A 13,740-nucleotide genomic window follows, 5' to 3' on the forward strand; every position below is an offset into this window, starting at 1 on the left:
GTGGAAACACTTCTGAACATTAGTGTTTGGAGCTGGAACAGATCCAGATAAGTGTTGATCACAAAATATTCCTTGGAATGCTCATCCAGTGGTAACTGTAAGAATGCATCACATAAATCTATCTAGGAGAAGGATCTGCCCTGTCCCAATCTGTCCGTTAATGCCTCTTATCATGGGGAAGGATATTAATCCACAACAGTTTGTGGGTTTACTGTGGTTTTGAAATCATCAAACAGAGTAAATCTCCAGAGGACTGTTTGAGAATGACTAAAGGTGATGCCCAGCAACTTGCAGAAATTGGTTGTATCACCCCATTGTCTTTCCATCATTGCAGCTCCTGAGCAACCTGCTCACAGATTGCATGGGGGTCACACCAAGGACAATACAAATGTGGTTGTACATTGTCTTTAGCTGTATTGTGCATCTTAAAACCTGTAGCCCTTCCTAATCCTGTTTCAAAAAGTTCACTGTAGTTATTGCACAAGTAGGAAACATTGGTATAAGGGACTGAAACACTGATTTACAACACATTGTCTTGTTTGCACAGGCTGGATAAATCAAACAAGTATAAACCAAAAATGTTTGCAGTGTTGCTAAAAGATAGTGCATGAAATGAAACATTCTTTTTAAGGACAGCAAAGTTGCTGGCAAACTCCATGTTCCAAGTACTGATATTTTGTGTCAGTTATAAGCAAACAAAAGAGAAGAAGGTAGCTGTGGGCCACTGATCAATTTCATAGGCATTTTTATTGATGAGGGAAACAGATGCAACTGTGTCTAATTGCAATTTAATTGTCTTTAGAGCCTCCATTAACTGGACAACAAGTTAGTTCTTCTGTCTGTGAACTACAGCAAAAGGTTTCTGCGATGCAGAAAAGTGAGCCTTCGTTGGTGCCTGCTGTAATGATTGTGCCAACATGACATTCACTTCCCAAAAGTTATGCTGTAGCTGTGTGCTAGACTGATGCCTGCCCTGGCTGTCTTGTAAACAGACTGTGTGGATGTGATCTTGTTTACCACATGTGAAGCACTTTGCATCACAACAAGGACAAGCTTTTCTATTATGGTTTGAAAAACACTGAGGACAAGACTTCCTCACTTTATTCTGATGCACACCTCATGTACCACAGACTGAAAAGTTTTATCTGTACACTTACTGTTAATCTGAGCCATCTTTTTATTCCCTTTAACATTAGCATGAACTTTAGCCTTGTGCACTACAAACAAGAGAAACAGACGGAGCCTCAAAATCAACTTCAGTTGTGTCCACAATACTTTAAAACTCTACAGTTGATTAAACTATTTTCTGATCCACATCAAATTTAAGGACAGCAGTGCAAATGTGTATGTCTGACACCTTTAAGATGATTGCATCACATAACACATCATATAACAAATGACCCCACAAGAATACTTGAACCTACAATATCTTGTTAGCCCTTTGAAGTCAGCAATCCACTGTTTTAATGGCTGTTCATGGTGCTTTTTAAGAAGAAAAAATTTAAATCTCACCATAGGGATGTGAATTAGTATAGTATAATGTTACGAGCAATATCTTCTGGACCGAGGGAAGTTGGGGCACAGTTTAAGATTCAGTCTGTACAAGTTGCCTCTGATAGTTAATAAAATGAAAGCTATGCACACCATACCTTTAATGTTGTAAGCTGTGAAATGTGCTTTGAATTGGGCATGATATTCCAACCAGTCATCTTCTTTACCATTAAACTAGTGAAACTTAGGAGAGTAAGGTTGTCATCTGTTGTACATTGAGCAGCAGTTGTTCAATCTGCCGCAAGTGAAACTGAACAACTTCATTTAGAGACCTTTCTCGTGGAGCTCAGACATTGTTAAACACTTTATAGAATACACAAAAATGTAGTAACATTATATTGGGCACTGTGATTTGAGGGAGACCAGAAATAACCACAAGGCAGACCAGAGCAGAATTCAGTGCTTGGGAATAAATGTCCATGCATCATTGTCACCATTGTGATAGATGGAACAACACACTGTAGTACACTAGCAACCATCCTTGTCACCATTGTAGTGCTGGCTGATAAAATACTTGAGATATTTACATTGGCACTAAAGTGGGTTCTAGCATGACTGGATGTACTTCCGCAGGAGGTTGAGTGGATACTGCAATACATACAAATTATTAGCTCGCTTTATTTAAGTTTGAACAATATGAAGTACTTAACTTGGGAACAACCCATGCCCAAAGGAATGTCACTTTGTATTTGTTTTTGTGGCTGAACACTATAACTTATCCCTTGATACAATTCAGAGTGATAGTCTCCTCTCAATCTACAACTGACTATAAACTACTTTAATTGGATAGATACAAAATCTACTCGCCAAGCAGCGGCAGAACACACACATAAAAGACTATTTATAAGACTGGTGCAGAACTGACCCTTATTAATATGATTTCAATATACCAGTTGGTTGCTGTCACATGTCTGTGCATGCACATCTCCTGCATACTCTGTCCTGAGTACTTTGCTCTTTTATTAGATTTGAGTGAGTGAGGGGAGTTGACATGTTTATTGATCAGTTGAACACAACACAAAATGATACTTATCATAAAACAGCGTGTATTCATTGTTAGCACAATTGTGGAAAACCTATGTGGAACTGCTTGGCCAGTGTTAAATCTGGAAGTATTTTGGCAAAATGTCTATCAAAGTCTGCAGTGCAAAACTTAGTGGCAAAATGGTGGTTCATCAATGCCAATGGTAGCCATTCACAGCATCTTCTTTGATGTTCATTAAATCATTAGTTCGACATCAGTCTCACTGTAAATATTTTTGACCAGTTTTTATTTTCCCCACTCTGTGTACCTATAATGTCAGTGGTTACTGGTTGTGAATTACTTCTGTCACCTGTACTTTCTGTTGAGTGCAAATTTTACTTTTGACTGTTTTGTGCTTCATAAACCCGTTGAATAAATGTCTCATATATTCAGCTTTTTTCTTTTTGTTCTGGCCTGCAAGTCTAAAGCATAAATTTTATTTTCAGGCTTGCTGGGGTGGAAGCTTAATCCTCTCAAAGAAGTATTCACATAGGTTAACAGGAATTGACCGGTACAGTATTTCAGAAGGAAAACATTTTAATAAATATTAAAATGAAGCAAAAGATTTGATGACCTGCTGCTTGGTATCTAATGATATTTCATCACAGACTTTATAAAGATACAAAGTTTATTGAATTTTTGTATAGGTTGGTAACTTAAGATATAATAAGAGTAAAATAAACATATGTGATCATTATGTAGTGTGGTATAAATATTTTAGTGGCCTTGTTAGTAGAATAAGGTGTATTTTTGCTGTTTGTCTTATTTCTGAAATGGGCAGCTGATTCTATGTATGATGCATCTTTTAGAAGACATACATATAGTAGGAAAGTAAATAATTTGAGATTGAAGGAGACCAATCACCGAATAGCAGATGCGTTGAGTGATCAAGGATCACACAAAAGAGAAAGAAAACATGCTGGTTTTCGGAATCAATTCTTTCTGAAGCTACAGTACCAGCACACACACACACACACACACACACACACACACACACACACACACACACACACCTGTGCCCCTACATAGTGCTGGCTGGGCATACAATGCTATGACTGCAGTTTGACAGGTGGATTGCATGAGGTGGGGGGTCGTATCAGGTGTGGTAGGTAGAGGGAGAGAGAGGCAGGAGACAGGAAGACAGGAAAACTGGTTGGGGTGGATAGTTAGCAGTTTTGGGGGCTGTGCAGCCACAACCTCAATACCTGCTCTCCCATCTGCTTCACTTGGTCCTCTTTAACCCAATATGCCACATTGCTGGATGTTCACCCCCACCTCTGTGACGGCTTCATCCACACATGTGTCCATATTGAACTCACTAATCACAAACAGCATCTGCATTTCAGTGCCTTTCATTCTTTCCACAGCATAAAATTTGTCCCATACAATCCTGCCAACAGTGGGTAGCATATCATCAGTGATGAGAGAGAACTCCTGTGTCTGATGTGCTGAAGATGACCCAAGGGCCTTTTCACACAGGCATTACTGCCAAACCTTATCTGCAAACAAATTTCCCACATCATATCCTCATGCATCCCTAATTCTCCCACCACTCTCAATGCTCATCTACAAAGGAGTGTCCTTCTTGTTGTCACCCAATATCACCCTGGACTGGAACGACTGAACTCTATACTCTGCCAGGACTTTGATTCTTTATACTCATGGCTTGAAGTGAGGGACATCCAACCCAAGATCCTTCCCACCCATCCTAAAGTGGCATCTGTCATCCACCCAAAATCCACAATCCTAGTCCATTCCTATGCCATTCCCACTTTCAACCCTTTGCCACAGTGATTATATCATGTGGGAAACCCAGGTGCAAATCCACCCACCGAGCACTTCCTACACTTCCTGTCACAGGCTTATCCTACCCCATAGAGGCGGGCCTTGTGTGAAAACAGTCATGTCATGTACCAACTCTGCTACAATCACTCACAGCTTTCTTATTGATCTGACAACCAACCACGTACACCAGAATGAACGGTCACCTCCAAAGTGTGCCAAAAACAAGGTTGACCACCCAGTGGTACAACACGTGCCTGAGCACAACTAGCTTGATTTCAGTGGCTGCTTCACAACCCAGACCACTGGATCCTTAATGCTACCATGAACTTTTCTAAACTATGTAGGTTGGGGTTATGCTTGCAGTACATCCTTCAGTCCTGCAACCCTACTGGTCTGTCTCCATTAACCCACTGTCTGCACACCCTCCACTCAACAGTTTTCCCTTTTTCTATCCTATCAGCCCCTACCAATTCAAGTCTCCACATCATCTTCATTGTGTGCTGCTCCTCATTGGCTCCAGCACCTATGCATCACACACCTAGCCCATACATCTGCCATCCCTCTCCTCTACATTTCTAGTCACAAAAACGGCTTCCTCCCTCTGAGCTGCTGGATACCTACTTCCAACCCCTCTTCCTGTCTTGCACCTCTCTCTCCCTCTACACACCAACCTCAACCTCAACATAACCCCCATCCCACACAGACCACCTGCCGAACTCCAATCACTGCCACCTGGCATTATGCAGGGGCACAGGTGTGTGTGTGTGTGTGTGTGTGTGTGTGTGTGTGTGTGTGTGTGTGTGTGTGTGTGTGTGTGGTGTGGTGTGGTGTAGCTCATTAAAGGATTGACTCCAATGCTAGCAAGTTTTCTTTGTCTTTCTTGTGTGCTTGCCAGCAACTCACAGGAACTTTTCCATAAAATAGTTATAATGCAGAATAAGCAGAGATGAAATACAATGTGGAAACTGTGGTTTAGCTGATCGGTTCCCTAAACCTTAATAGGTAGAGGAGGGAAAGCTTCAGATGGCAGTCATTTAGTTGCAGCCAACATCGCCTAGCTGACAGTACTGTGTGTTGTAGTCACTGTTGTCTGCTGTGTTAATGTCGTTTACAACACTGTTCTGAGTTTTTCCTCATGATAAGTTTATGTAATTGTTGTAGTTGGGGTCTTCATTAAATACCTCAGGATTATGAGTGACATTTAAGTGACATTTACATCCATGCATGACTTATGCTGTCCCAGAAGCAAGAGGTACATGTCAAGGTGCCTGCACTGCACGAGGCAGGTGGGGCTCTCTTCCCCCTGCACTGATGCTCATCCTGTTGTGGTCAGTGTGGGGTCTGTTCTGCTCCTTGCAGCGCCCTCTGGCAATAGACCAACTTACAGTTAACACACTGTTTAATTTTGCTGTTGGCGGTGACTGACAGTGATATCTAAATCTACTTCTACATCTACACATATACTCTGCAAGCCACCATGTGTCATGTGGCATAGGATACCATGTGCCACTACTAGTCATTTCCTTTCTTGCTCCAGTTGCAAGTAGAGCAAGGCAAAAACAGCTATCTGTATGCCTCCATAAGAGCCCTAATTTCTCTACCTTACGTTTGTAGTGCTTATGCAGAATGTATGTTGGCAGTAGTAGAATTGTTCTGTAATCAGTCTCAAATGATGGTTCTCTAAATTTTCTCAGTAGTGTTCCTCAAAAAGAACATCACCTTCCCTCAAGGGATTCCCATTTCTCTTGCATTCTCCTTTACTGATGAACCACACTTTCTCACAATGGACCAAAGTTGACTATTTATCATCCATACTACATCCCATACATGCTCATTCCATTATGTACCGCATTGTAACATTACATCTAGATATTTAATTAATGATACTGTGTCAGGCACTGCACTACTAAAGTGGTATTCAAATATGATGGAATTGTTTTTCCTTCTCATCTGCATTAACTTAATTTTTCTATATTTAGAGCTAGCTGTCATTCATCACAGCAAATAGAAATTTTCTCTATGCCATCTACTATCCTTCTACAGACACTCACGATGACACCTTCCTGTACATCTCAGCTTCATCAGGAAACAGATGCAAATCGCTGTTCACCCTGTCCGTCAGATTATTTGTATGTCGAGAAAGAATAACAGCAGTTCTATCACACTTTCTGGGGCACTACCGATAATACCGGTGTCACTGATGAACACTAGCTGTTGAGGACAGTATACTGGATTCTTGATGGATATTCAATATATACTGGATTCTGTTACTTAAGAAGTCTTCAAGGTACTCACCTACAGTATCTGTGAACCTATTCTGTATGCTCATACCTTTGTTAACAGTCTGCAGTGAGGCACCTTATTAAACACTTTTCAAAAATCTAGTAATATTGGATCTGCCTGTTGCCCTTCATCCATGGTTCACAGGATATCATGTGAGAAAAGGGCAAGCTGAGTTTTGTACAAGTGATGCTTTCTAAAATGGTGGTGGTGTGTCAATACACTCTTTCATCTCAAGGAAATTTATTGTTTTCCAACTTAGAGTATGTTGAAGACTTCTGCAGCAAACTGATGTTAAGGGTATTAGTCTGTAATTTTGTGGGCCCCTCTTGTACACTTCTCATACATAGGAGTCCCCTGCAGTTTTTTCCATTTGCTTGGGACTTTGTGCTGGGCGAGAGATTCACAATAAAAGCAAGCTAACTAAGGAGCCAATGCCATGGAGTACTCTCTGTCAATATGTCACCAGCCCTGGTGACGTATTGGTTTTCAACTCTGAGTTGCTTCTTTTTGCAAGTGATGCCTATTACTATGTCCACCATAAGGGAGTCTGTGCAACAGTCAAACAACAGTATGTGTTTTAGTGATTTCTTAAACATGAAATTTAAAACTTCAGATTTCCTGGTGCCATAGCAGACTGATCAGTGAGTGACTCGATAAAACCCTATGACACACTTAGCTATTTTATGTAGGACCAGAATTTTCTTGGTTGCTTGACAAGATCTTTTGCTAAGATATGGTGGCGGAAGCTGTTGTATGCTTCATGCATGGATCTTTCTACAGATACATGAATTTCTACGAACTCTTGCCTGTCATTATTTGCACATTTGTTTTTGAACCAAGAATTTAGCAGTCTCTGCTTCCTCAGCATTTTCCACATTTTTTATTAAACAACAATGGATCTTTTCCAGTCTTAGTTCACTTATTTGGCACATATTTCACCACAGTGCAATTTACACTTTGCCCATAATTGCTCTGTGGACATCATATTGAAACTAAATGATGTTCAACCATTGTATAAGTGGGGTGTTAACAAGTGCTTATTTGCTTTTTCTAACAGAACTACTCTCATAGCTTTTTTGAGGGATTTATTAATTTCAGTAAACCCCTCCCTATGATGGCATTATCATCAAAAATCCCTTTCTCTATACTAACACTGTCAGTAAGGTCAGGCCTCTTTGTAGAGATGTAAAATATTTCTTTTGTGAGTGGGCTGTTGATCTACGTGTTTAAAACAGTCTTTGGAAAATGTATTGAAAATTACTTTACAAGACTGTCCATCCATACCACCTCCAATGGACCCATAGATGTCACAGTCTATACTCTGTTGATAAGAGTCACCTCCAAAATTGTATGCTCTGGGTATTTCTGCACTACTAACTATAAACTTTGTCCAAATGATCCTAAAATCATGCGACCACTAAAACATCCAATAATTAACTTGAATTCATCTAGGCCTGTTACTCGCATCCCGATATCTTCACAGTTAGACTCAATTGCAACCTCCATAGACATGATATCTTTGTTGACTGCAGTAAACAGCCCCCTCCTATGGCGTCTAATCTGTAGTTGTGATATATGTTCCATGCCTTGCTAAATATTTCAGAGATTTCTAATTTGGGTTTCAGGCAGCCCTCCATTCTGTAAATAACTTGAGTGTGACAGGTTTCCTGGAGGGAAATTCAGGAATTTTGTTACAGATGTTTTGACAATTTACTGTTCAAATGTTGAGAGCAAAAGGGTGTTTACTTTGCATGTGATATGATCGACTGGCAAGCGCTTGTCTAAGGACCTCAAACTACTGCCTGGCCTAGCATACTAAAATTGTAATTACCACATTGATTATTTTTAATCTCTTGATTTAAAAAGAGTAATAATAAATTTAGCTTGTTACTATAAGTCTTCTTCCACCCTATTTCTCTATGTTTTTCCATTGCTGTGTTATCTTTACCTCATATCATAATGCTCTGGAAGCTTTCTTATGAAATGGCTTTTTCCCCTCTTGAAATGATAAGAATTCAAGAAGAACGTTGCAATTAACAACAAAGGCGCACACATTTAGAGCAATCAGGCATGTCAGCAGCCACTAACTAGTATTTGGCAGTAGGCATTTCATGAATTTCAACTAAAAATATGCCTGCACACAATTGTGGGAATTCATCATAAAAGAATCCATTGAAATCTAAGTAACCATAAACCTTATCAAACACAATCCAAAGTACCACATCAGTAAACCTTGGGACATGGTGCTAAATCTGCTTATAAAACAGCAGGAACCTATACTATTGTTAAAGAACAGAAACCAGAACTCAAAAAACAAGCAAACATAGGACTGCTGGCGATGTGGACAGAATGACGGTGAGCCAAGTGCAGTGCTAAGGCATATACCTAGCACAGAATACTTCATCCACCACTGGATACATGGAAGAAGGAGGGAACACTTCCACTCTTGGCACATCTCTTAGCATGTCTGACAATAACAGTGGAATCTATTGTCAAATTGTTGTGAATGTTTGTCACAACAATCTTTCTGTTTGCCAAGAACTTTTCACTCATGATATGTGCTGGGGAATACTGAAGAACCATCTGCTGTGCCTTTTCTTATACTTGTGCGCATTATAGCAAATGCTCAGAGAAGATCATTGGAACCTATTTTTTGCATTTTCTACATCTTTCCAGTTATATCCTACTGATCTGCTATTTTTGTTCTATTTCCATATCCACTGTCCTTATTGTTAAATATTTTCACCTACTAATGTGCTCTCCCTTGAGTAACACTGTTTTCTTTTTGACAAAAATATTCTACCTGTTGTATGTTCCACACCTTCTGAAGACAGAAACAAAAATATCTATTATTCTATCACATTTCAGCTCTTACACCGAATGGTTGTGCTGTATGAGCTGTTATTCAGTTGTATCACTTTAACATCGCCCATGTTGGGCACATTGATTGGGAGTAAATTTGGTGTTGAATAAAATTTTGTCTAGTCACATTTTCTAGATGGCTTGTATAGAAATCTCCAGTGGTTAATGACTATTCATATGCATATCAGATGTTCTGCATTTGATTTCAAAGCATTCTTTCTGATTGAGCAGTATATTATATTCTTTATATTCTTTCATTTAATAGTCTTAAAGTAAGTAGCTGCAAATTTACTCTTTAAAAAGATAAATTACACTTATCCTTTTTCTAGGACTGATTCTGTCTCCTGGAATGCTCACAAAATGCTTGGAGCTCCACTTCAGTGTTCTGCCTTCCTTCTTAAAGAAAAAGTAAGTTAAGTTTGGTAAAAGTTATTTTTTTAACTGCTCACGTAATGTGTATAAGCACATCAACATGTAGAATGAAACTTCTTTTTAAAAAACACTTCGCTCTGTGTTCTCCTGCAGACAGAATTATTGTGCATATTGAAAATTTCCATTACCTCTTGGTTTACTAGTTATATATTTCCATGGTAATTAGCAGTGATAAATAACATATTTATGGGAAAAAAAGAGTAATTAGACAACTGTGTATAGTTGGTGACTGATAAGCCTGCAGAAGCCTCTTGAAAACCTTGTATTTCTTACAGTCACTAGTCAGCAGTCAGCACATTTTGTTTGTTAGTAGTATGACTAAATGATAAACTGTTTCACATTAACTAAGGAATATGGAACTATTACACAAAGCATGCAAGCCATTCAAATCCATTTAACTCTCTCTGTCTTAAGATTAGACTAGCATTTTGTGTCCTTGTCCTAATATCTTAACAAATGCCCACATATATAAGACAGTGAAATGAAAATTGATAAACATGTGAAAGGCATAATGCCTTGTTAGTCAGTCCTTGGGAGGAGACTGTCAAACGTGGTGCGTTAGCAGGAACAATTCCCATAAGTAATTGTAGTTCCAGGTTACATACGGGACAGCAAGGTAAAGGAATGGAAAAAGGAAAGTGGGAGGGGGGAGCAGGAAGAGTAGAAAGAGGGAAAATTCTAAGAAAACAGTAGGGAGGATGGTAGAGAACAGCTAACAACAGAATGAACCCAGCGAGAGTAGTAAATGTGTATGCTGAGCCAGAACATATCATCTCAATTTTATTAATATATAGGGAGAAAATTTATGCTGGTGATAGAAGCAGGAAGAGTTTGGTGGAGATGGTAAAGGAATGGGAGCAGGTGCTACAGGGGACTGAGAAGAGGCCAGAGGAGCCCATGGAATAGTTGAGAGTAAGGACAGCAGGTTTGCAGTACCAGTAGATGTGTGGTTGAGAGAATCTGGTTTTGGTAAGGAGAGGCCAAATCAGATTGGATGGATTCAATGTGATGACAGCAGTTGATCAGACTGTGCTGAGTAGCATTTACTGTAACAGATGCTTAAGCTTGTCCTCATTTTGTTAATGATCAATCATACAGAAGGACTGTTGATGGTGGTGGTACCAAACAAGAAAACTGCACAATAATTGCAGCAGTATTGGTGAATGATGTGGATGTTTTCACAAGTGCTATGGTAGATGCTATGCCTCTAGTAGGGCTGGAATGGGAGGTAATGGAAGGATCCATGAGACAGATTTACCAAGAAAGTCTATCACAAGAATATCATTCATGGGATAAGGTAACTGTAGAACCAGTAATGTAAAGATGAAAAGAATGTGTAGTAATTTGGGTATAAAGTGGGCAACCTCCTTAGGAGGAGTACAAAGAACTTTTGGGAAGCTATTCATCTTTTGAGGATATAGCAAGGAGTATTTGCTGACCACATTTCACTTGTTCCAATCCATGTAGTGTGATGCAGTTAGGTGGAAAGATGGAGGAATGTTATGATTTCTCAGATTTCCTGTGGGACTGGTTAATGGTGTGCTTCTGGGTGTTCAGCTGAGTTGTTATTTCCATTTCATGTACAATATTTCAACAGCTGACCCAGCTGTTTTCTTCATATACTGGGAGTTGTTCTGTTGTGTGAACATGCTGCCTGGACTGTGACCAAACTGTGAACTATTGTTGGCCTTGTACTGTTATTTAAGTCTGAGTTTGATTCCCGATGCCCACTACACCTTTTGAAGCTCTTGTTTTTCAGAGCTGACATTGACATTCTGTGGAGCACACATTCTTTCAGCATTTCCCAGCTATTGTTGCTGTGACAGTCAGTGAGATTTTAATAACTTGATTACTGGACCCCCAACCCTTGTTTAAATTGAAACCCCTGCCCACGCCAAAATTGCTGTTAATAGAAAATTACCTAAGCTCAGTGGAGCATGTTGCAGCTTTACTCCCTCTGGAAGCAGCAGAGGATGTACAGTGCAAACCTGTAGAGTAGTCACCAAGATGCCAATGCTAAGTTCCAGCATGTCCAAGAAAGAATGAATAGCATTGACAAATCTGTGGGAGATCGAGGAAACTAATTCTGCCAGCAGGCAGGGGTAATGCTATGATCTTAATGTCACATATGGGCTGTAGTAAGAAGATGTTTGTTCTATTGTATGAAGTTGCCTGTAGGTAGATAGAAAGATTTTTATGAATAAAATTGAGAGGAAAGTGATGACTATTCTTAATGAATCAGGCTTGCTGCATAACACCATTAACAGTCTTAGACAACAAGCAGCTGTGCCACCATGACTATCGCCTTCCTAAAGTATGCAGAAAGGCATTCCTCTAAGACCCGTAATAATATTGGTGCACTTGCAAGCCAGCTGGCAAAGAACCTGAAACAAATTCTCAATGGGGAACTACGAACATCACATTCACAGCTCAGTTCACTTTGTACAACACCTCTGTCAGTTTTGGTTCTGGGATATGAATATTATGGTTAATTTTGATGTATAATCCCCCTTTACAAGAGTTCTACTTTCAGAGTCCTTGGGACTAATTGTAGAAAAGTTCAATGATTGTTTCACCGAACTCCTTTGGCAAGTTTTGATGTCAACTTAATTCCTACTTGATGGAAAATATTATGAACAATCTGATGGCATGGTGCTGTGTAGTCCATTGTTGCCTGTCAAGGTGAACCTGTACATGGAACACTTCAAACCAAGGGCACTACAATCACCAAAATTCAAATCATTGTGCTTCTATCAGTAGATGGACATCAAGTTTGTGGTGTGGCCACATGGAATGAAACAACTTAAAGAGTCCCTGAGAACATTTAAACTCTATCCATCACAATATAAAATTCAGTATCTGGATAGATTGGTAGACTCTTATTGAGACATAGCATCCCAAGTATTTTGTTCTTGTCAATAGAGATAAAAGGTCTTCTTTTGTAATGTTAAAGAAGGTCTAGGTCTCCAAAACCAGGTATATACAACACTGTATTCAAATGAGGCATGTCTTACATGGGGCAGACTATTACAACAGTTGAAGAGAAATATAAGGAACATCAGTGGCACACCCAACTAAAACAACCAAGCAAATGAGCACTTACTCAAATATAATTATGAAATTAAACAATTAGACTAATAATGTTATGCAAATGCCAAGTTCCTGTAACACACTGCAGCTTGCTGCCATTCCATAACTTGCATCTGTTGATTCAGATGTTGGTAAACAATAATTGAAAATATGAGAGGCTATCTTCTTCTGGTGCATTTTTCACTGATTGTGTCAGATTTGACTGTACTTCTGTATTTGGGATACATATATTTCTTTCTTACATAATTAACATGACTTTATTTGAATGTTGATTGAGTGTATCATTTTAAAGGGACTGCTGCATCACTGCAATTCTGCATCTGCCACATATCTTTTCCAACAAGACAAATTCTATGATGTGTCTTATGATACTGGTGACAAAAGTGTGCAGTGTGGACGAAAAGTTGATGCATTCAAGTTATGGCTAATGTGGAAAGCTAGAGGGAATGAAGGATTTGAATATTTAGTGAACAATGCTATGGATTGTGCACAGTAAGTATCCACAATTAGATGCATAACTTTATAGTAAACAATAGGTGAGCAGAAAATCGTCACATGAGAGTGATAGAGAACAACATCACTCTGGGATTTGCAACACAAGTAATATGAAAGCAGAATTAAGTTATATTTTCATATTGTTGATGTCATTTGCTGCTGTTTATTTGAATAGCATGTAATTCTAGGGAAAGATGGACTTATTCATTGAAAACAAA

General features: G+C 39.2%; 1 protein-coding gene across 1 annotated transcript in view; it reads left to right on the plus strand.

Moving 5' to 3' along the window:
* Window positions 1-13,740, plus strand: part of LOC126188567 (acidic amino acid decarboxylase GADL1) — a 188,544-nt gene that overhangs the window by 133,039 nt on the left and 41,765 nt on the right. The window contains exons 6-8 of the mRNA XM_049930168.1: window positions 3,022-3,086; window positions 9,835-9,913; window positions 13,320-13,519. Of these exons, the coding sequence (XP_049786125.1) occupies window positions 3,022-3,086; window positions 9,835-9,913; window positions 13,320-13,519 (344 nt within the window). The remainder of the gene's footprint in view (window positions 1-3,021; window positions 3,087-9,834; window positions 9,914-13,319; window positions 13,520-13,740) is intronic.

This window comes from Schistocerca cancellata, chromosome 5, assembly GCF_023864275.1.
Source record: "Schistocerca cancellata isolate TAMUIC-IGC-003103 chromosome 5, iqSchCanc2.1, whole genome shotgun sequence".
Lineage (NCBI taxonomy): Eukaryota > Metazoa > Arthropoda > Insecta > Orthoptera > Acrididae > Schistocerca > Schistocerca cancellata.